Below are 26,065 nucleotides of genomic sequence, written 5' to 3' on the forward strand. Positions count from 1 at the left end.
GCAGTTTTGTACTTCTTGAATGTATGAAGAATTTCTTGTGGAAGAGCCATTGTTATTGCAGCATGAGCTTTACTTTTTGCCTCATACATCTTCTTTTCTTCCTCTTCCATCTTATTGTACTTCTTAATCTGTTCACGACCCTCAAACAAGGCCGTTGGTGGAATGTATCCATCTTGAATGCACACCCACATCTTAGCATCTTGATATTTAACATACTGTTCAAACCGATCTTTCCAAGCAACGAAATCGGTACCCTTAAGCATTTTTGGAGCAGTTCCGTAATATTTATTGAAGTCATCGTTGAAAGAAACACAACTTGAAAACACAAAGGGAAAAAAAATTGTTTTTTTTAACAGTGACCAGTAGGCGAAGTTATGCTTAACTTCGCTTAAGCTTAACTTCGCTTGTTTTCCACAACTTCGCTTACTCAACTTCGCCTAACCTTAACTTCGCTTGATCTATAACTTCGCCTAAAATCAACTTCGCTTGATTGATAACTTCGCTTAACCTTATAACTTCGCCTAAACCCTACGAACAGTGACGGCAACTTCGCTTGATGAACACAAGGTTTTTGCAGGTTTGAATTTGACGTATTACGAGGTATGCGAAGGTGTAATGGGTTATTTTTTATGGTGGGAGATGGGTAGGACACAAAAACTCGGTATTTCAATGTAAACTCGTTCCGCGAGTAGTCGAACGGAACGATTTCTACACTCGTGTGATAATCCCGAACCACACAATCACGAGCAAAAGCTCTGATACCAATTGTAGGTTCCCAGCCGGATCTACACGGAAGTATCTCGTACTACGTAGGTGCGGAATCCCTACGTAAGACGATACGAGCGTAAGATGTAAACTACGTTAACACCGAACACGAACACACGTTACAATACTCAAAAGACACGTTGTATTGCAACACTTTAACACGTGACGATCAATCACAATTACACGTTCTGGCCTTCTACCCTATACAAGCCGTAACACATGAATATATATGCTACGACAACGTCGCCTAACAGCCTAGGCGAAGTTGTCATTAACTTCGCTTGTCCAAAAGTTCGCTTATATCAGGCGAACTTGTGAGACAAGTTATCTAAAACAAAACAAATCAAACTAACACGATTACAGACACAAAACAAAACACTAGATACTGAACTACTGACATCATGCACCAACAATAGCCATGTTCCATTTCAAATCCATAATTTCTAGATCATCTGGATCTATCTGATCAAAGTCCTCATCTGTTAAATCACTTGTGGCAATTTTACTACTCACTAAGTTTTCATATGAAGACATAAAAGCTGTCAGAAAAGCAAAGTTTTGCTCAGCTTCCTTCATATTAACACTAGGTGGTGTAGCAAATGGATTGGTATTAGTTGAACTTCCAGAACCACCCGAATTACCAGCGGAGTAGAAACAAACTTTTGGATCATTAAACATAGTTGATTCTTTTTCACTTGCCGCATGAGTAAGAAAAGCAGTGATTGGAGAGATTGTTGAACTAAGAGGCATACTTCCACCATAGAAAGCTGGATCTTGATTTTCTTTGGAGGATTTTTGACACTTAAGATCATATTCTCTAGCTTCGATCTTTTGTAGAAATTCAAGTGCCGTCAAGTCTTCATTCAGAAAATAATCATTCTCTTTTAAAACCATTAGAAATGTTGAGTAGGAACTTGGAAGCACACTTTTAATAGTGTCAATTTTATCTCTTTCAGAAATTTCTATTTTCATCTTGTCCATTTCAGCAATTAAATGACTAAATCTTGTAGTCATCTCTTCAACTGTTTCTCCTTTCAATAAATTAAAGTTTCGAAACTGAAACTTGAGCATCACTTTCTTACTCTCAGCAGTGTTTCCCATGCTTCTCATACGCAGATGTTGAAATAGAGATGCACATCTCTTGATACTACCAACTTGATGAAAGATATTTTCTGGTAATGCCATAGTCAAAGTAGAATATGCTTTTATCTCGATTTCTAAAGCTTTCTTCTCTTCTTGTGAGTATTAAGAAACAGCTTTAAGAGTATATCCAACAGTATCATCACCAATCATTGGTGCAACATAAACTTCATCAAGACAATATGAGCAGTCAGGATGAACAGATCCCAAATGTGCACGAAACCGAGGTTCCCACTTGGCAAAGTCACTGAACTTCATCAATCTTGGACATTTAGAATGTGAACCTATCTTGGTATCAAGTTGCAACATTTGTTGCATCAACATGTTTTGAGACGCTAATGCATACATACCAGCCATTTTTGAAAATTAAACAAGTTTAAAGAACTAGGTTTAACGAACTGGGTAACGAATTGTGAACTATTTTAGTGAACTGAGAACAGTTATAGCGAACTGTGAATAGTGTTTAACGAATCAATGAAAAGGTATAAAGAACTGTGAATAGTGTATCGAATCAAGTCTTAACAAAGTTAAAACTGATCAGTAACGAAGTACCTTAACGAATGAGGTGAGTATTTTAGCGAATCAAAAGTCAACTTAACGAGTCAACTTAACGAATCACAAATAAGGTTAACGAATCACCCAAATGGCGAAACAGATAACGAATGAGATGAAGGTTTAGCGAATCACAAGTCAACTTAACGAATTGACCAAACGAATTGACAAAGGATTAGTTTAGCGAATCAGATTAAAATCAATAACGAATCGCCAACATAAACTTAGCGAATCACTAAGGAATACTTAGCGAATCAGCTACAGTGGATTAGCGAAGCACACTATAGCGAATCAGGTTGTTACAACCGTTTGTAACAAACTCTGACACCTTATGCCACGTGGCAAAGGTTGTTATGACACAAATCCCAAGAAGAACATGTGTCACACGAATCAGTTAATCTAGTTAACGAACTAGATAACACGAATCAATAACTTACACGAACTGGCTAACGAACAAGGTAGCGAAGTAACACTGTTGATAACGAATCACCAAGAAACATATAGCGAATCACCAGGAAGAAGATAACGAATCAAGTTCATCTTCAAATCTTCAAATCTTCAAATCTTCAAATCTTCAAACTAATTTCCAGAAATTATGAAGATTAACCCAGAAACCCAGAAATACCAAATTCGTAATACAACCTCGTTACTCAACCAAATTGCACAAATAACCAATCAAAATTCTCGTAAACCAATTCCGAATCCAATACACGTTATCTCGTAATCGATTAACCTCAATAACCAATCCAATTTGACCAAAAACACACCCCTATTTCGGACTTAAACCGAATCCAAATCCAAAACACATAAATCCAATCCAAACCTCAATTCCTCTTAACCGAACCTCTACAATACCTTAATCAACGCGAATTCAATCTAATTCGTCCATAATTCAACCAAATCTAATACAAATTGATTCAAAACCAAACAAAACCGAAAACTAACAAAAATGAAATAATTAAAACACCAAATCAAGTGTAAAACGAGCACCAACAGCTCTGATACCACTTGATTGATCCCGTATCAATAACAATTAACAATGAACAGATCTCAGATCTGTATCTATACTATTAATATGTCCGATTACCACTATTAAAGATCTAGCTCATAATTAACCTTGATTCAGTGTTGTATATATATGTATATATATTATCAATAGATTAGTAGTATAATATTAAGGTGAAGCTTGAGAGAGATCTGGACAGCAAAACTTCCCAAAACCTTTTTCAAAACTTATATTAAAGTGAACAGTAGTTCACTATATATAGAAGGCGACCTGGTTCGCTAACATCCCCTAGCGAACCAGCTTCCCCTTCGTTACATAATTTAACATAACGAACCACCCCCTGATTCGTTAAAATCCCCTAACGAATCAGGAGGGAATACATTATAATGTCTTAGTTCGCTAACATCCCTAGCGAACTAGACTTAACCTTAACGAACTAGTCTTAGTTCGCTAACATCCCTAACGAACCAGACTTAATCTTAACAAACTAGTCAAACATAAACATTAAATATTACATTACTTGATAAATAAAACATTAACGATAAATTCAAAGACTCCAGACGCAAAACCGTGCACTAACACAAACTAATAGTTTTTATGATTCAAATAGCATACATCCTATCCAATATCACTTACTATTAATCCATATCACTTTCAAATTTCATTAATTCATCAAAATCATCAATTAATCCAAGTAATTCAGTAATCCCCAAATTGCAACTATGAGCAAGTTCTTGCCAATTTCCATTTTAATACTAGCAATTCAATGATTCATGTTTATATCATTAGTCCTATTGATCATTAACTAATCAAAGTTCATCCTAACATCAAACTCAAACATAAAATTCATCCATGGTTTCACCTAAATATCAAATATTCTAACAATACTTCTAATCAATCCTATCAATCAAATATGAACTTCAAGATGAATGTATGCATGTATAAGTGGGTTCAATACTTCCCCTTACACACACATACACACACATGGCTCACATACACACCAACATTCATAATTTCCAATCTTCAAGTTCAATCTCAACTCAAGAACACCTAATCTAACCTATTTAATCATAGAAATTAACTCATAATCATAACTTGTGTTCTTGAAGATCTTAGGATGAAGATGAGAATGTGGTGGTTGTGTGTGTGATGTTCCTTCCTCTTGATCCTCCTCCTAGATGCTAATCACCATTTGATCTTGATCTAAGCTTGAATATGAGTGTGTGTTGATGATTTGAATTTCAAATTTGTGAATGTGTGTTTGGATGTGTGTTTGTGTGCCATGCATACAGAGAGAGTAAGGAGGGAGTAGAGTGGTGAAGTGTAACGTAGGAATGATAGGTGGATTATGGTGGAATGGTCCAACACATGATCTAAGGTAATGATTAGTGGTTTGAGTTGGTAGGATGTGATTGGAGGAAAAGAGAGGTGAGGGGGTGACGTGGCATGAGGGGGCCGGCCAAGGGAAAGGAGGGAAGGGTTGGTTTGGTAAATAGGTGTTTAAACAATAATATTAAGTTTCCGTTTTAACGTCTAGCGAATTTTAGCTAATCAAACGAATCTATTTCCTAATAATTTTTGTCAGGTTTTTTCCGATATTGAATTCCAGATAATACAAGCTAAGAAACTAATTTTCTGAAAAACTTGGCGTTGGGTCCTTACAGTGTCCTCTACTGACTTTCGAACACATAGTTTTCTAGTTTTCGCGATTCGAACCTTCTAAAATTAAGTTTATATACTATCTCTAATATCCTAATATAAATTTTAATTGTTCGAAGCCATTTAAACACATTTAGGATTTTATCCGTTTCTAAGTCGTCACCCGAGGTCATTTTGCGCAGTGTTCGCTACGCGACAAAATTGGACTTTTTCAAAGTTAATTAGATATATCTCAAATATTTTTGGAGTTTTTCGACTAAAATAATATCCTTTCTTTATTATATTATTTTATCCGTTTCTAATTCGTCACCTGAGGTCATTTTGCGCAGTGTTCGCTACGCGACAAAATTGGACTTTTTCAAAGTTAATTAAATACATCTCAAATATTTTTGGAGTTTTTGGACTAAAATATTATCCTTTGTTTATTATATTATTTTATTTACGTAATCACGGTTTGAATTAGTTGCTAATTTTTGTCGATTGTCACAGCACCGGTTGCAAAATTTCCAACCGCTTAGCCATCGGTTGAAAAAAGGTCAACCACCTGGCCATCGGTTACAAAAACACTGACCATCTAGCCATCGGTTGCAAAAAAAAAAACTCTTACCACCTAGCCAAGCTGCAAAAAACTCTGACTGCCTATCCACATGTTGCAAAAACTCCGACTGCCTAGCCATTCGGTTGCAAAAAAACTCTGACCGTGTAACCTTCGATTACAAAAACTCTGACCGCCTAGCCACCGTTACAAAAACTCCGACCGTCTAGCTACTGAATATAAATGGTTGCAAAAACTTCGACCGCTTAGCCACTTTATCAATTAATTGGCATTTTTTTAGCAAATTTGCTAAATTGGTTGCTAATTTTGCCACCGGTTTTTTCGGTAGCATGTTTTGGTTAAAATTACTCAATATTCTAGTAGTGTTACAACGTTCTTGAATCAATCTCAAACTACGAGCTAGCGGAAATCACTCGTAGAAACCGGGATCTCGGATCTTGTTGTGTGTTCGGTTATTTCTCAAAGACGAAAGAAAGAGAGAGTAAATGAGAGAGTTGGTGAAAGTAGGATAAGGTTTTTCAAAAGGTTGTGTTAGCGTGTGTATGTTTCACCTTTTATATGTGAAGCCATGCCATGCTCACATTCAATTATTAACGGCCCAATGGGCTTTGATTTCAAGGCCTCGGGCCAAACATACATTAACAAACCCAAACTAGTTTAATACATTGTGAACCAAACGAAATAATACAAAAGACTAAATGACATAATAGGGACCAACAATTACAATTTGCACCATAACTTTACCAACTGGACTTTCTGACATATGATGAAATTGGCCCGTGTTTCTTATTGAAATTGATATGCTACAATTAACGGAGGAAAAAGATAGACATAATCAAGACTGGTGGCGGGAAAAAGAATAGGAAAAGGGTATTGTGATTGGAAATTGATCGATGTCAGTATATCTTAGGCAGAGCGTGTTTGGAAATGAAGCAGACAACCAGATGCAAAATGAGTGATTGATTTGCAAATGGTAGTAAGCCTGCATAGTTTTGGAAGGTCTGATAAATAATAAACTAACGAAATCTTTAACGGAAGAAGGATTAACTCCAACAATTTGTAGGGATACGTCAGACCTGCCAAGATATGCAGATGGTTGGCCACTTTATCTCGAACGTGGTTTTGACTTTCTAACAAAGTGGGCTTCGATTCCCTCGGTGTGGGACTATCATCAGCCAGGGCTGTCACTTTTACCCGAAACCTAACCCGAAAAAACCTGTGCCCGACCCGAACTAACCCGATCCGAAAAACCCGAACACGAACCAAAGTAATTCAGGTTGATTTTCAGGTTTGATTTATAAGTTTCTGGTCAAACTGAAAAACCCGAATAAACTTTTAGTTTTGAAACTAAATATATTTTTAGGTATATTAAGTTTAGTCTTAGCCACTAAAGTTATCGGAATCTAACCCTAATCGATTGTTGTCATTCCAACTATTATGGATCGATTGTTTATTGTTAATTTATGTTTTACGTTTATTACTAATAGCAACCATAATCGAACAATCAAATCGCGTCCGATTAAAGAAGATTATGGTTCGAGTTAGTTACTTAGTTTTATTCCTCTTTTGAATTGATTTATCAAGTTATCTTTGTTTATTATTTGAGTATTTGCGTTACGAGCAAAAAAGAATATGTTGTTTTAATGTTAGCATTGAAGTTTTTTAAATTTTTTTGTTTTTTTTTCTAGGATACTTAAAACCTGATTAACCCAACTCGAAAAAACCCAAAGCGAAAAACCCATGAGAGATCTGGGTTGGGTTTCGGGTTAAGATTTAAAACTTTGAAACCCGAATAACCCGACCCGAAAAACCCGAAACCCGAAAAACAAACCCGGAGAACACCCATATCACCGGCCATCCAACTATTATCTATATAGATTGAAGAAGTTTGGTGTCGCAATAGATCCTATTAGACCAAGTGGCGTGGGTCGCATCAATTTTGAGTTTTTTTATTTTAGTTATGGTAATGTAATAAACGTATCCAAAACCGATCGAATTTGCATCGACGCATAGACGCAACGCTCGGGAACGATAGCTTTAGGGTTCTACCCATGCTCAGGTTTTACCAATGCTAGCGTTTTACCAGCCGAATAAATTTCGTTTTAAATATTTTATGATTTTCTATGTTAATCATTTATTATGTTAATTTGACAAATTTATATTTTGGGTTTTAACACTTGAGTTTTACTAACATGTTTTTACCATAACGAACATAATTGAAACTGCCGACTCATCGGCGTAACACTCGGGTTTTACCAACACCCATGTTTTATTGATCAATTAAACGTCGTTTTAAATACTTTAAATTTTTGTAAGTTAATCTTTTTTATATATAATTTGACAAAAAAAAAGTTTAGTTCTGATAGCGTTACAGATGTTATCGTTGTCGCTTGTATTTGTGTTGCCTTGCTTCCGCGATTAGTGGCAAAACTTGAACAAACACACGAGGTTTGGGGGGAGGTGCGGCTTCAAAGTTTTGGGACGAAAACGGATAAATTTATAATACTAAAATTTTTCAAACTAAGTAGGCCGAATTTTCTCTACTAAGTAGAAAACCGGGAACCCTTGGCAATGATCGCAACACTTAGGTTTTACCAACCAAATAAACTTTAATTTAATATTAATATGTAATTTTTTTTATAATACGTGAGTGCGGCTTCTTTTTTTCTTTTTTTTTTTAAATTTCAACTGCCACTTATTTTTGGGTTTTTTTTATCAAGATCGCTACTTGTTTTTTGGTTTTCTATTTTAGATATGTTCATTCGATAATTTTTTTTGGTTTTTGTTTCGGTACCGTAAAGAACCCTACTAATACCAACCGAATTTATGTTGACTCGCCGCTACAACACCAGAGTTTACCGAACAAATTCGTTGTGAAACACGCGTGGGAAAATCAGTGTCATTTCTGTTACAAACTTTTTAATATGTTATTTTTTTATTGTACTTTATATTAGCGTCGCTATTGTCCTTTGCGTTGACGGGTTATTTTGTTTTTAAATTTAGTGTCGATATCTTAACACGTAACCTTCTCCATATTAGTGCACCGCCGTAACGCGGCAGATACATAAACAAATCTCAACTGCCTGATGCAGCATGCAAGGTAAAACAATTGTTATATTTTTTTAATAAAGGAGGAAAAATTTTTTGCGTGAAAACAAATTGTCAACCTGTCTTCTGTCGCTAAAGCGTGGACTTGGTGTACCCAGATCCACAATCTGCTCAAGTTGCTTTCTTTTGTCGTCCCTTCAATCCGAACCATTGACTTCTTTAACCAAATTTGTTTCCAGCTAATACTTGGATCCTAAACAAATTAAAGGTTAACTTTGATTATCTTGTGATCATTTGTAATTTTGTATTGTTGAACTTTCTGGTCTGGTTCAGAAAATGAACTTAGATATTCATAGTTTGTATATAGTGTTTTTGTTTATTAGACAATGTATAGTTTATAGTTCATTAAAAATGTTGCAGTGTTTATGATATATTCAATAATGTTATGGTGTTTTATTTCATTAAATCACGTTATGCCAATATAATTATGTTTTAGATATGCGTGTTTTAGTGAATCAATAGTTATTGGAAAACTGAAACATACAACAAACATATAAAGTACGTATAACACAATGCACGTGCATAAGAAAAATATTGATATTATGGAGGAACTTGCATAAAATAAAATAACCCTGCAAAAATTGGATTTTTTGAATGTTTGTCTACACATAGTATGTTTTTGTTCTTTATATTATTGGTGTTGCGTTTTATATTTGAACTAAAATTTGGTGTTGTTTTTTAAAACACGCTGTAATATAGATTATAATGTTTTTGGTGTTGTGTTATTAATTTGGATTAAAACAGGATAGTCATAGATTGATAATTATATATATATAATGTAACATATCAGACGATTACGCCTATGAAAAGTTATAAAATAAGTATAAAAGTATAACACACCATTTGGCTCATGAAAAAGAGGGGCATGCACCAACTCAGCCTATGACACAGGTTAAACTCGCTTATTTCCTAACATCATCTAGTTAAGACCTGGTATATTATAAAAATGGCTTGCTTTAATATTTCAAGAATTTTAAAAATGTTACTTTGAGTTTCTGTTACTTGTACTTACTCGGTTTTGGCCCGTTAGGGACATAATTTGGTTTTAAATTTATGTTTTCACATCAAACAAGTTCGGGTCAGATTATATGTCATTACAATAATGTGTGTGGGACTGTAAGTTTCAAACTAGTTATTGCTTAAACGAGTTAGTTCGGGTCAGATTAATAGATTATACATCAAACAAACTAATGTTGTCGGGTCAGATTTCAAACATGTTTGTATTCGTGTAGAGTTTTTTGGTTTTAACTTACTATATGTATACTTCATTGATATTGTACGATCAAATCAAACTAATGTTTCAAAACCCGGCCTTCATAAATTGTTTTGACGAGTTTATGAGTTCGAGAAAGTCAACGCGCTTGGCGGACGAAGATAGTAGTGACGATAGCGCTGGGGATGATGATATAAACTAGGGGTTTTATGGTAATATGTTAACTAGACAAGATATTTGGACGTGGATGATGAATAGCGATTTTATGTTAACTAGACAAGATAACCGTGATTATGGACATGTTATGTAGTTTTTTATGTATGTTTCAGACAAATGGTGTGTTTTTATAAATTAGTGTTTTTGTTTTTGTATCAAAATCCATAAAAAAAGCAGGTTATTGAATAAAAAAACTGGATATTACAGGGAAAAAACAAAACTGGAAAAAAACTGGTAAAACTTTTAGCGGCGGCAATGTCGTTGCTAAAAAAGAAAATAGTATTGACCAAAATGTGTTTTTAGCGGCGACATTTGTCGCCACTAATACTAGATGACGTGGCGCCCAGATGACGTGGCGTGGAGGTGACGTGGCAAAACTATTAGCGATGACATTCGGCCCACGTGGCACAAATGTTTTACCGGCGACAAATATATCTTCAGCGGCGACATGGAAGTTAGCGGCGAGGCATTGTCAGCGACACTGTAGGGGGTATTAGCGGCGACATTTGTCGCGGCTAAAAGTCCTTTTTCTTGTAGTGCATCCATTTTACCCACATTTAATCTCAGTCGTTAAAAATTTTGAGCCAAGGGACATAATCTCTTCTTACACTTTTTAGAAACACATCACTTATTTTTTAGGTTTAGTTCAGGTACCATAAGGAACGTAGCCAGTACTGACCGAATTCTTGTTGACCTTCCGCTGCAACGTCCAGGTTTGACCAATGACACCCGGATAAAAATTAGCCTAATCCCGTGACTAATATAATTGTGCTTATGTTAATAAAATAATATAATGAAAAGTGACATTAGTTTAGTCCGAAAACTCAAAATATTTGAGATATATTTAATTGGTTCGGAAAGTTCAAATTTTGGCGTTTAGTGAACACTGCGAGAAAAGACCGTGGGCGATGAGTTAAATAATTATAGAAGTCTAAACGTGTCAGGAACGACTCGAAAAATTAATTTTTTTATGAAAAAAGATGTGATAATATATAAAGTTACTTTTAAAATATCCGAATTGCGAAATTTAGTAAATAAGCGAATAAAAGCCGGTGCAGGACATTGTATGAGCCCAAAACCAACTATTTCCAAAAATTACTTTCTTAGGCTTTTATTTCAAGAATCCAATATCGGATAATTATTAGAATTTGAGTTCAATTGATCAGTTAAAAGTAGCATAACGTAGAATAACGAGTATGATACTTGAACTATGCATCAAAAAATTCTTTTTATTTCCCTAACCCAAACCGTCCCCACCCACCCCTTGTTTCTCTTAAACCACTTTGCCAATAATTACCTCTAAAGCCTACCTTGAGTGTTGGTGGCATGAACAAGTAACAAGTGTATTATCACCCTCCACATAATAACTCTATAAGCCAACACAACACACTACACTTTTCCTTTTTCCCCTTCATAACCATCGCCACCCCACCTTCCTTCTTTCATTCACTCATTTCATTTCACTAACACACACTTAAAGACCTATGAAAATGGAATAGTAAGATAGTTTATAGGAGTTTTCTTTACAAGACACTTTTGGAGATTCCAAGCCAAGACCCACCAAACAAATCATCATCTTCTTCATTTCTCTCATTAAACCTAAGGTAAGATTTATGATGAAAGTTAATTCTTTAAGATCCATTGCAAGAATTCTGTTCTTGATGCTTATATTTCACACAAATAAGAAGAAAATACATAATATTTGAATTTGAGTGTAGAATGTGTGTGATGTGTGTGAGCCGTGGGAAAGAAAGAGAAAACGAATTAACGGGTTTTTATGTTTAGTTAAATGCTAATTTGTTATCTTGATATTCTTGATCATTAATTGCTAAGATTGATGTCATTTCCATTAAAATTGCTACAAAATGGGTTTGCACAAATTAAAAGAAAGAATATATATATATATATATATATATAGAGAGAGAGAGAGAGAGAGAGAGAGAGAGAGAGAGATGGTGAGAATGGAGTAATGGGTATTTAAGTTGGTTAATTAATATGTACACTTGAAAGTTGGATTTTTAAGTTTGCTAGATATGTTATTATTTAGTAATGAATGTTTGTTCTTGTTGATAAATTATAATGAAATATTTGGTCTATATTTGAATATTTCACTACTTATTAGTATAAAATCATTGGTTAAGAAAAATGTTAAGTTTGTAGTATGTTATGCCAGATTACAAATTTTGATTTGAGATGTAAGTTGTTGATTATGAAACTATTTGGTGATGTTAGCTTTAATAAAAATAGTGTATTAGTTAGTACTATTAGTAAACTATGAACTAGATAATTAATAGAAAGAATGCATTAAAAAAATGTACAAGTCACATTGCCTAGTGTACATATTATTCAAATAACTTACATTTAAACATGGATTAATATTTGAATGATCATCTTGATTATATGACAATGTGATTAACAATATAACAGTATACATGTTAGGATCATGCTAGAAAATTTTATGGGAATCATTAGTATGCATACTTGATTAATTGAATACATGGAATGTTTGAAAAAGTGTTAGTTTGGTATACTCATTTAAGGTGGTGATGACATGATGGAAATGAGCCAAAAATATGATTTATGTTATATAGATGATGCATGATAAATTATAAATGATTGCATAATAGTAGTTATTACACTTGATAAAATAGGATCTAGATTTGGTATGAAATGCTAATTACTTTTAACTTAGTTAAAAGTGCATTTTTATGATAGATTATCAATTTTGGAATATATAGTGTTTTATAAGTTTAAATTGATCATATTTGATACGTAATGTGTTTAGCATGTTTCATTCGACTTAGTTTGCTTGTCGGTAGCTTAAACGGTCGAAGAGTGACTTTTTAACGCTAATCGACACGTTTTTAGGAACTATTTTAGAACAGCCCCTAAAACCTAAATAATGTTATACATTAAGGATAAGTTAGTAAAACTTGATCCTAGACGCTTCGTGTCGCGAGAACCGACACGAAAGCGTTAAATTTGCTAATTTTGTGAAAATAATAAAGTATTTTTATAAAAGAGCTTATAAAACTTATTAATTTTCATACAAAAAGTGTGCAAAATTTAAAAAAACATAAAGTTTCACATGAAAAAGTTAGCCAAACAAACAAACCAACGAAACCAATGAAAACAACTTTAACATTCTTATATTTACAAAGCTATACGCTAATAAACATTTCAGCAACTAACTTAAAATTATAAATTTAAGTAATAATTTATTATTATAATAATAGCATTGTGTTACTTGTTACTTTATTAATCATTACTTGTATACATGTATATATTGATACTAGATATTATTTAAGATAAGTATATATACATAAGTGTAAATAAGTTAGGATCTTGCGTGCTTGTGTGAAAACGTAACTTGGACTTAAACGAACTAAAATTCGCCAACGGATCGATCGAACTTGAACTAATATAAGAAGAAACGGTTTAAGAAAAACTAAAACGTATGTGTGAAATTTTTTAAGTTGAGCGAACAACTTAAAATGTACAGATTATTAAAAATGTGTACTATATTAATAGGATATGAGGTGTTTGGACATACATGACATTGTACCTATTGAAGGTGAGTTTCTCACAAATCCCCTCATTTTAATAATTAAATGTTTTATAAATGTTATTTTTTGGAAATACACATTTCGTAAGCATTTTATTTTACAATTGTATTAAATATAATAGGTTAAATCAGACTGGCGTGAAATACTTAGGAACTGCTTAAATATAGTATGAACGCGAAGGTAAGGAAACAACTACCTGGTCGTTATAACCGTTAACCTTGTATTGTGACGTAGAAATATTGATAGATGCCTGCCGACCGGTCGTCGCTCTGGTTAAATGTGGGGGGCAAATATTTTGAGTTTGGTATGTGTCGGGTTATACGTTTAGATTCCTTGCATGTGTCAAATTTCTTAACTTATGACTAATACACTTGTTATAATAAATATTTTTAAAGTTTGAATTATGGATTACCTTCGTAAATGTTCGATGAGGATTATATATATTGGTAACTACTGGTTTCAAAATATATGGTTTTAAAATTTGAGAACTCACCAATTTTCCGTTGACAAAATATTTTAAATGTGTCTTTCAGGTAAATGAAATAGTGGAAGCTTCGTGAAGGGCGCAGGAAAAGATGACAAGTGTGTTTGAATGAAAAATGTTGACTTTTTAAATTTTGGACTTGTATTTGAATAAAACCGTGTAATATGACACGTGTAAAAACTCTGATTGTTGAATAAAGTCCAACTTATGTAACTCTGTTTGTGATTGGCTAAAACGGCATGTGTCACCACCCGAAATGACTCGGTCAAAGTCTTCCATTGTTTAATTAAGATTTTTGGAGTGTGACATTACCAACCTAATATGTTGTGCAATGCATCAGGGAAAATCAGTGACGTTACCGTTACAAACTTTTTAATATGTTAAGTTTTTTATAAGTTCAACGCATCGTTGCTATTGTTCTTTGCGTTGACAGAATAATTTTTTAATTCAAGGTCATTATCTTAACGAACTTAACCCATAACTGAATCCATTTTCGTACGCCATCTTAACGTGACGGGTACATATACATATCCCAACTATGTATATATAATACTAATTATATATATATATAACAGTGGAGGAGAATTTTATTGCGTGAAAACAAATTGTCAACCAACCTTCTGTCGCTAAAGCGTGGACTTTTGTACCCAGATCCACAATCTGCTGAAGTTGCTTTCTTTAGTCATCACTTCTTTAACCATTGACTTCCATCTAGCTTTGAATATTTGTTTTGTGGAAGTTTAATCTCTGAGTGAAGTTTGGTACAGAAAATGAACGACGATATTCAGAGCCTTGTTTTGGACAACGGGAGTGCGTTTATGAAGGTCAGTATTGTCGTCCTATTCCTATGTTCGGGTTTTAATTCTTGTGTTGGTAAATTGTATTCTGTGATTTAATATGTCAACAGGCTGGGTTTGCTGGTGATGACGATCCTAAGGTGGAGTTTTCTAGTATTGTAGGTAAGACACGTCGAGTTAGTGGTATGGTAAGCGTGGGCTCGATAGAAGCTTACATCGGAGACGAAGCCCAGTCGAAAAGAGGCGTGCTAACTATTGAATATCCAATGGAGCGTGGTATTGTCAAAAATTGGGACGATATGGAAAAGATCTGGCATTACACTTTTGATAATGGGCTTCGCGTGGCTCCTGAAGATCACCCTATACTTATTACGGAGGCCGCATTAAATCCTAAGGAAAACCGAGAGAAGATGGCTGAAATCTTTTTTGAGCGCTTCGATGTCCCAGCCTTGCATTTTGCCATCGCCCCCGTACTTTCATTGTTGTTACATGATTTGGGAACTGGTAATTAGCTTCTTCATTGCTTTTGGTATAATCCATGCATTACTCACATTTTGTTATCATAATAATAATATTAATGCAATCGGGGTTCTAATCCATTGACATGGGGTGATGGATAAGGCTTTGGATACTTGAGGTCTCAACGGGTTTTCCTACAGTGGTGGGTTTCCTTCTTAATGGTATTCTTTTATTGACAACTAAGCGTGCCACACAATCATCAGACTGACGGGTGGTTAACCCCGTTAGTCGTAGATCGTTGGTAAAAAATACACCTTAAGTTGAGACTGCCATCATAAGGCATAGTTGGGATTTTTTAAAATCAATTTTCCTAATTATTATTATTATAACTACTGTAACAGAAACAGGTGTGATGTTGGACTCCGGAGAAGGTGTTTCACAGGTTGTGCCAATAACTGAAGGTTACTGTAATCCCCAATCCATCCTCCGTATTGATCTTGCTGGAGCAGACATTACAGATTCCTTAAGTAAGGTCGTGAACGAAAGAGGTTACCACTTCATCACCAGTGATGACAGAGAAATTGTACGAGAAATGAAAGAAAAGCTTGCATATGTGGCTCTTGACTATGTTCAAGAGCTCGAAACTGCTAAAAGTAGTTCCGCTGAGTATGCCTTGCCTGATGGAAATGTTATCACACTTGGAGCAGAGAGATTTGGTTGTGCAGAGGTTCTCTTCCGGCCAGACCTGATTGGAGCGGAAGTTGCTGGTATTCATGAGACTACCTACAATTCCATCATGAAATGTCATGTTAATTTATGGAAGGAGCTTTACAAAAACATTGTGCTCATCGGCGGCTTAACCATGCTCCCTGGTTTTGCAGCCAGATTGGAAAAGGAAATTGCGGCTCTTTCGCCTCCTGGTATGCATGTCAAGGTGCATGCGCCAGAACATAGAAAACATAGTTCCTGGATTGGAGGATCAATCCTTGCATCTTTGAGTAGCTTCCAAGAGGTAATTAAAACCGTTGCATCGGTTGAATGGTTTGGGTTCTGGGTGGAAACAAGATAGTCTTCGTCAGTTTCGCCCACTAGCATATAATTCTTTCTTTTAACATCACCTAATCTATTCCTATTAGCTAGTTTTAAAACCATCACTCTGCCAAGATATCCGAGGACGAGGATAACCTTCAAAAATGATTTCTTATAAAAATTACACTTCAAGATTTAGATCAATCTTGGAGTAATTCAATAAAGGTTTACATGTTTGAGATAATATCATTTAAATCAACTCATTTGTTGGTAATAAGCCCATGTCCATCACCTAAGATGTATTTTAAGACTAATTTTTTTTTTCTTTTACATGAATCAGCTTTTGATTTCAAAACCTGAATATGAGGAATCTGGTGCAGCTATAGTTCACAAGAAAATGCTTCTAAAAGTGTAATTTGTTTCATGTGATGAGCAGAAACATCCAATTCCTTTACACTCACGATGTACTATTGTTTGATGTTTAATTCCATTTCTGTCGGAGATGTATACAGTTGAACATGATGAACACATACTGATTTTTTTCGGTGTTATGTAAATAACAGTGGCGACTCAATCATTGTGGCCCTTTTCAAATTATTTTTTGGGGTCCGATCTTTCTATTATATATTACTTGAAAATTTATGAGAACACAAATCAAACTAGAGTTGGTTAATTAAACGAGTATTATTTTTTTAACCAACATATTAGATTCATTAAACTCAAAATGATTACAATAAAGTGGCAGGAAAACGGGCAATAAGATGCACCGCAACCCCATTTTAAACAACAAAGCCAATTTTACTAAAAACGAAGCTTTGGGACTTTGAAGCCAAAAAAAGTATCATGCACGACACGCTTAACTCGTGGGCCTACTGTAGATATATTCGTATGATCCTTGCCTTCCTTCTCATTCCAATCACCATATATAATTACAATGAGGATGTAACCATGGAAAGAATATCTCAACAACCTATTCAATATTTTAGCAAATCATTTTATACGGTATAATTATCTTATTCCTATTACACCCCTGAAGTTGAAGCGGGAGGTGACTGGATGTTGCACTTGACCGAAAGTTTTCAAAGAGAACTCGGGGCAAGCCTCTTGTAAATATGGTTGCAACTCGGTAGCGTGTGGGCATGTGAAGAATGCGAACACATCCCCATTGAACCTGTTCGCGAACAGAATAAAAATATCAAGTTCAACATGTTTGGTTCGCTGCTGAAACGGATCCCGGACAAATATATGGCACTGACGTTGTCACAATAAATGAGAGTAACACGTGAAAGTGAGCGACGGAGTTCCAAGAGGAGGTTATGTAACCAACATATTTCTGCAATGACATTAGCAACCCCCTTGGTACCTGCTCTATAGGTCCTTTGGACGGATCAAACAACAACAAACTAGTTTACTGGGATCAATGTCAACACTAACTGGCGGAAATCACTAGTAAGGAATCGAGATCTTGGATCTTGTTTGGTTATTATTTACGCAAGAGGAAAGAGAGAAAGTAGGAGAGGGAAAAAGTTGGTTAATGTGGATAAGATATTTCAAAAGGTTATGTTATGCATGAGTATGCACAAACTTATATAGGTTTGAGCATATCATGCATTATTTCCATACTTGGGCCCAAATGGGCTTTGATTGCATAGCCTAAGGCCCAAACATACAAAGGAAATAAACTGATGAGCTAACTAAGATATAACATTTATAATATAAGTAAATACAAAAGACTAATAACAAAACCGGGCCTAACAATCTCCCTATACTCTTTAGTATTTATTCCATCAGCTCTCATCTTCAGTTGGTTTCATAGTCGAAGCCATCTTCGCAGTTGTATAGTTGATTGTCAACAAGATAGCGTACGAACTTGTTGAATTTCTCAACTATATCATTCCTGTCATGACATGACAGACGTCATCAACGGTTCCAGCGGTGACTTGTAGAGCTTTAACAGGTCTTCTTTGCTGAGCGCCGCAAGCTCATGTTCGTCAAAGAAGCGCAAGTGGTGCATATATTTGCTGTGTATAATGGCTTCACCTGTGTCATTGTCAAACTCCCAACAAATGAAATGCTCGAACAAGTTGGGGGGAATGGTTCTCCATGGTAGAATGGTCTCCCCTCCTTCTGAGACTTGTACCATCACACCTTTATCTTCTTTCCTGTGGTGGGATCAATCTCTGTAGGATGATGGAAGGCCTTACCCTTGTTGAGCTTAAAATTAGGCCTTACCCTTGTTGAGGTTAAAATAGTTCATGTTGAGCTGGGAGAGAGTATGCATGTCAGTGATATGCATATATGGGAGATTGCCATTTGAGCTGGGAGAGAGTAGTAGTAGCTTGAGATTGAGCTGGAAACGCCACTACATGCTCATCACGAACCGGAGTATCCGGGTTCGGAGAGTAATTAATCCCGCCATCATCATCCACAACTTCTTGAACTGGTGAGCTCGTATCTGCAAAAGAAGAAACGTTAAAGATGGAGACTATTTTAGCCTCCAAAGCAGCATCCGCTTCACGGGTTCGTTGAGCTTCACTTGGCGAGTCCCGTTGACTCGCCTTACTTCCACCAGTGGCCTCGTTCCCTCGTCATTTCCACTGTCATCATCATCATCACCGCTTCCACCACACGGTTCATCAAAACTATCATGAGGCTCATCGTCCTCATCATCACCTTCGTTCTCACCTTCATCATCATCACCATCCGAGTCATCATCACCGGACTCGTCATCATCCCCGTCATCATCGTTACCTCCTTGAACAATCTGCCGTTGTACATCAGGAACAATCACAGGAGCAGCACGAGCACTTACTTGTGCAACCAAAGTACTTGCAACAAGTGCATAAGTTATTGCACTGACCTGCCCAGTTATAAGTTATAATGGCAGTAATAGCCAATTTTAGTGCTCGTAATGGTTCCAACGACCATCACTTTCTCCTCAACACCAGCACTCACACCAACACCACTTCCACCAACCTCCTTACTCGGGACATCAGGAATGATTTCATGAAACTTACCTTGAGCTCTGACTCATCGACTAGATTAACAAGAATGGATCTTCTTCTGTTGTTTTGCTCGGTCCTTGGCTCGTTGGCTTGCATGAATCCGCTGAATTTTTCCATTCGATGTGTCCTCAGATTGTTAACATCATCATCAGTCAGCCGCATCACCTCCATAATAGCAAGATAGCGGTTGACAAGAGACTCATTGATCCGATTCTGACTTGCATTGAAGTCATGTTGATCTTCAATTCCAACAGCTCGATCGATATCGCAGCCTCACACTCCCACCCATCAACCTGCCCACGTCCCTAGAGAACTGGACCCACCTTCCAACAAGTTGACCCTTAAACTAAGTCTTTCAAACTCAATCATCGCCTTATCAATAGTTGAATCTAACTCTCTCCTAAAGTTTTGTGCAACGTTGGAGAAGGAAGGAAGATAAGTTTCTAGGTGAGAAACTCTTAATTGGAGTCTTGTTATCTCATCATATTGCTCGGCATTCATCAAAGAGTTCTAGTTGACCAACTGCTGCTGATTATTAAGTCTTTTCTGCAGGTTGTCAATCCAATCCCTTTAGCTTTCAATTAGAGCTCTATCGAGCTCTCGGTTCTCCTCCAATTTAGCCACCCTTAAGGCAAGAGCATCTCTTTGCCTTGTAACCTGCTCAATTATAGATTGTTGATCCTTGACAAACTTGATCAACAAAAGCTCTCTTTTCACCTGATTCCCATTTGCTTCTTCAAGTGCTATAATCCACTCAAGGATAGGATCTCGAAACACAAGAGACTTCTTCGATTTACCACTAGACAAGGGTTTTGCTGCTATGATGGGCTTTTGAGTGTGGAGGGAGGTGTGGTTGAGAAGGTCGATTGTGGAGTAGTTTGGATGGGTATGGTTATGGTTTGGGTTGGAAAGGATGTGGTGATGGTTAAAAGTAGGCTTATAGGTTCGGTTGTGGTAGGTATGGTTTGTGAGGTGGTTTTTGAGTGAATGGATGATGTAAATGTAGAGGTCCAAAAGGATGAACCCCTAATAGGTGAGGTGAATTGACATGTTGGTGAGGTTAAGGGTGAGGTGATCCTAGGTGATGATACGGTTTGTCGGATGGGTTCGGTCTCGGCTTGGGTGGTTATGGGAAGGTTTTATAGGAAAGATGGCATAGGTTCGTCTAGCCTAGATGGTGAGGTTTCGGGTGGTGTAACAGGTTCGTCTCTAAGAGTTCTAGAGGATGCGGTTGTAGATTTGGATTTGGGTTAGGATTTTGATTGGAATTTGGATTGGGCTTTTATAAACTTAATTTGTTTGTCTTTAAGTCTTTCTAAGGTTTGGGATAGTGTGGTGGGTGATGCTATGTGAGGGTTAGCTGATGTGGTGGTTGGAGGTGTGATAAGTAGTGTGGTAGGTGATGGTTGTGTGGCTGATAAGTAGTGTGGTAGGTGATGGTTGTGTGGCTGCTAAGGATTCTGTTATCATAGTGGAAATTGAAGGAAAGATTACCTTAAGTGAAGTAGGCTCCTTTGCAGACGAAGACTTCTTGGAATCTTTCATCAGTTCAAACATTTTAGTGGGCGCTCGGGCTCCTCCAATTCAAAAACAAGCTCCTCAGTGGTGCCTTGGATGATTCACTAGTCTTTCTCTTGTCGTGAAGCTTCTTTGTCCGGTGTTCACCCTCAACATCAGTGTCGTGTTCAACCTCAGTTACCTGAGGCTCTTCTTGCTCTTCCACTTCTCCAGCATCATCACCACTATCACTGGCATCAACATTGTCATCTCTACTGTCCCTTTCTTCCTAAACTTCAGCTTCGTCACTCTCAGGTTCACTATCAGCAAACCGACTGAACTTAACCCAGACTCCTAACCCTTGTACTTGTACACACTTCTTCCCGTAACCATCGCTTTAAATATAATTTGTTTACCCATCTTCTCATGATGAGGCTTAGATGGTTCAACAATATCTCCTTCTTCATCAACTTCCTCCGTATACACAGGTTTTGGAATATTGGGCAACAGAAGTTGTACAAAACTAGGATACATCTTTTAGCAAGCATATTGGATTGCATGTGCCTGAAGAACAACCTCAAAAAGTTGTACTTCGTTTGATGAGTCAGGCGGGACATGACTCTAACCCACTCTATGATTAGCTTGTGAAAACCTCCTTTTTGTAACGACAAGCAGTGGGCAACAACGTGAAATAGGAGCTTCCAGTACGATGGTAGATGCCTCTTATCACATGTGCTCCATTAAATATCATACCCTTTGTGTCACAAAAGCTGTTTTTAGATTGTGGCAAAAGAGAAATTGTCACTGAAACTAGTATAGATATGTAATTAGGATTACTTTTTTAAAGGCGCAAAAATTATGTCATAAAAGTCTTTTTGTGGGAAAAAAGTGCCCTAAAACCTCAAAAACTTTGTGTGGCATATAAAACAAGTGACACTAAAAGGATTTAGCGTCACCGCTTCTAGTGACACTTACTTTGTGTGCCACACATTCTCTTATAGGGGTCTTTAGTGACATTTTTTTTTGTTTATTAATAGCACTTTTGTATGTCACTACATGACATTTTTTTGTAGTGTGGTGAACATGCTGACACTAAAACATATATGTAAGTTATTTAGTTCATACTCAAAACAATTAGCGTCCTATAACCAGCATACCAATTCTGTCACATAACCTAGCCCTCACATCCATATAGACTGGCTCAATGAGACAAGGACGTGTGGTGGGGTATGCTTACCCTCCGCCCAAAATTGTAAGGATACATACACAATTATCGTGATGGTCTAATGGATAGGAGTGTCGCTTAGTGCGATACCGCCCATTCTCGGTTTCCTCCCAATTGCTTCGTGTAGCGTGATGGACCTAGTTTATGTCCATCGTGTAGCGTGACGGGTTCCAAGAATCAAATTTTACACTTTTGGTTCTAATTTGCTTGAAAGTTTCGAGATGTTACATCCTCCCCACCTTGGAATAAATCTCATCCTCGAGATTTGCTAGAATAGATGTGGGTATTTCTTCCTCCTTTATGATTCTAACTCTCATGTAATTTGGACCTCTCGAGAGTTTCATCTTACTTTGACTAACTTTATCTTTTGCGTCTTAGGCTTCTTAACTTTAAAATCTTCTATCTTTATCTTTCGCTCTCCAAATTTTATATTTTTGTTAATTTCCACATCTCTTAAGGGCATAGCTAAAGTTCCATTCGCTAAACACTTTCATAAATTAGAGACATGATATGTATTCAGGGCTCACGTGAGGAGAAACGACGATGATGAAATTCAGGGCTTGCGTATTTTTTGGCATCGAAGGGTGTTGATAGTCACTTACGTAATGTATGATAAGAGATTATTGTATCGGATCATTTACCTTTATATATACCAACTGCATCCATCCATCGCAACACAACAGGTACATAAACATGTCCCAACTGCCTGGTGCAATGTGCTGGTTAAAATAAAACACTAGTTATATTATATATAATAGTGGAGGAGAAATTTATTGTGTGAAAACAAATTGTCAACCAACCTTCTGTCACTGAAGCCTGGACTTGGGTACCCAGATCCACAATCTGCTGATCAAGTTGTTTTATTAAGTCATCCCTTCAACCGAACCATTGACTTCTTTAACCCAGATCAATAAATAAAAATCAGTTTCCAGGTAATACTTGAATCCGAAACAAATTAAAGGTTAGTTTCATTATCTTGTGATTTGTATTTTGGATCAATAAAAAAAATCAGTTTGTAGTTTATATCAGAAAATGAACGACGACATTCGGAGCCTTGTTTTGGACAACGGGAGTGCATATATGAAGGTTAGTATTGTCGTTCTATTCATATGTTAGGGTTTTAATTTTTGTGTTGGTAAATTGTACTCTGTGATTTAATATGTCAACAGGCTGGGTTTGCTAGTGATGGTTTTCCTAGGGCGGTGTTTCCTAGTACTGTAGGTAAGACACGTCAACTTAGTGCTATGGTAGGCGTGGGCTTGAAAGAAGAAGCTTACATCGGACACGAAACCCTGTCGTAAAGTGGCGTCCTAACTATTGAATATCCAATGGAGCGTGGTATTGTCAAAAATTGGGACGATATGGAAAAGATTTGGCATCACACTTTTTATAGTCAGCTCAGTTCTTATAATGAGCCTCTCTTGGCTCCTGAAGATCACCCTATACTTATTACGGAGGCCGCATTAAATCCTAAGGAAAACCGAGAGAAGATGGCTGAAATCCTTTTTGAGCGCTTCGATTTCCCAGCCATGCATTTTGCCATCGCCCCCATACTTTCTTTATATGCATATGGTCGTACCACAGGTTAGTTCCTTCATTTTCTTAGTATAATCTAAGCGTTGATCATGTTTTGTTATAACTAGAAGAGTGTCTGCGCGATGCAGCGGGAAACGTATACTATAATCATGTAACAAATTTATCGGTATTCATTATTCCGTTTGAAACTGTGAGACCGTTTGGTTTCCCGGTTGAAACCTGAGCTGGCCGTACATATTGAAATGTTAATTATTTACTTATTTAGTATTAGATATGTTTTATAATATATATTAGACATAGTTAAAATATAGTTAAACAAAGTTTTGTTTAATACAATCAAACTCGTCTACTAATACAACTTTAATTTAGCCTAACTTACAGATGATTATTCCACGTCTAACTTACGAATGATCATTCCCATGTAATGCTGCCACATAAATGTTTATTGACACCGTTGGTAAAAAAAATACATATTTAGTTGGGACTACCATAAGCCAAAAGTGAAGTTGAAACTGTTATTTGCCAATAGGGCATAGTGAGATTATTTAAATCAATTTTCCTTATTATTATAACTATGTGACAGGTGTGGTGTTGGAGTCTGGAGAAGGTGTTTCACAGGTTGTCCCAATAACTGAAGGTTACTATAATCCCCAATCCATCCTCCGTATTGATCTTGCTGGAGCAGACATTACAGATTCCCTAACTAAGGTTGTGAACAAAAGATGTTACCACTTCATCACCCATGTCGATAGAGAAAATGTACAATATATGAAAGAAAAGCTTGCATATGTGGCTCTTGACTATGATCAAGAGCTTGAAACTGCTAAAAGTAGTTCCGCTGAGTATGAGTTGCCTGATGGAAATGTTATCACACTTGGAGCAGAGAGATTTGGTTGTGCAGAGGTTCTCTTCAAGCCAGACCTGATTGCAGCGGAAGTTGCTGGTATTCATGAGACTACCTACAATTCCATCATGAAATGCCATGTTAATTTATGGAAGCATCTTTTCAGCAACATTGTGATCAGCGGCGGTTCAACCTTTCTCCCTGGTTTTGCTGCTCGATTGGACAAGGAAATCTCGGCTCTTTCACCTACTGGCATGCATGTCAAGGTGCATGCGGAAAATGTTAGACAGTATGGATCCTGGACTGGAGGATCAATCCTTGCATCTTTGAGCAGCTTCCAAGAGGTAATTAAGTCCGTTTCGCCCACTAGCATATAATTCTTTCTTTTAACACCACCTATCTGTTCCTATTAACTAGTTTTAAAACCATCACTCCACCAAGATATCCGAGGACGAGGATAACCTTCAAAAATAATTTCTTATGAAAATTACACTTCAAGATCTAGAACAATCTTGGAGTAATTTCAAACAATCTTGAAGTAATTCAATAAAGGTTTACATGTTTTAGATAATAATCATTTAAATCAATTCATTTGTTGGTAATGAGCCCATGACCATCACCTAAGATGTATTTCATGACTAATTTTTTTTTGTTTTCTTTTGCATGAATCAGCTTTCGATTTCAAAAGCTGAATATAAGGAATCTGGTGCAGCTATAGTTCACAAGAAATGCTTTTAAAAGTGTAGTTTATTTCATGTGAAGAGCGGAAACATCCACTTCCTTCATACTCACGATGTACTATTGTTTGATGTTTAATTCCATTTCTGTCAGGGATGTATATAGTTGAACACGATGAACACATACTGATTTTTTTTACGGTGTTATGTAAATAACAGGGGTGGCTCAACCATTGAGGCCCTTTTCCAAATATATATTACTTGAAAATAGTTATAAATTTCGTTATCTAGAACATAAATCAAACTAGAGTTAGCTAATTAAACGAGTATTTTTTTTAACCAACATATTAGATTCATTAAACTCAAAATGATTACGATAAAGTGGCAGGCAAATGGGCACCAAGCTGCGCCGCAACTCCGTTTTGAATAGCAAAGTCAATTCTACTAAAAACGAAACTTTGAGACTTAGGAGCCGAAAATGTACCATGCATGACACTCTTAACTCGTGGAACATACTTAACTCGTGGGCCTACTGTAGAAATATGTGACGTACGATTCCTTGGCTTCCTTCTCATTCCAATCACAATATATAATTACAATGAGGAGGTAACCATGGAAAGAATATCTAAACAACCTATACAATATTTTGGCAAATCATTCTATACAATATTATTATCTTATTCCTATTAAACCCCGTAGTCGAAGCCGAGGGGTGAAAGGATGCTGCACTG

The 26,065-nt window shown here is 36.3% G+C and overlaps 1 protein-coding gene across 1 annotated transcript; it reads left to right on the forward strand.

The window, feature by feature from the left end:
* Positions 1-14,983: 14,983 nt before the first annotated feature.
* On the forward strand, positions 14,984-25,395 carry LOC143576981 (actin-2-like). Its single transcript, XM_077060945.1, has 5 exons — positions 14,984-15,089; positions 15,173-15,439; positions 23,735-23,861; positions 24,397-25,001; positions 25,330-25,395. The coding sequence occupies exons 1-5, from the start codon at positions 15,036-15,038 to the stop codon at positions 25,393-25,395; spliced, it is 1,119 nt and encodes a 372-aa protein (XP_076917060.1). The 5' UTR covers positions 14,984-15,035.
* Positions 25,396-26,065: the final 670 nt, after the last annotated feature.

The sequence above is a fragment of the Bidens hawaiensis genome, unplaced genomic scaffold (genome assembly GCF_021521415.1).
Source record: "Bidens hawaiensis isolate Kalapana, Puna unplaced genomic scaffold, B.hawaiensis_p1.1 tig00028452_1, whole genome shotgun sequence".
NCBI classification, from domain to species: Eukaryota; Viridiplantae; Streptophyta; class Magnoliopsida; order Asterales; family Asteraceae; genus Bidens; species Bidens hawaiensis.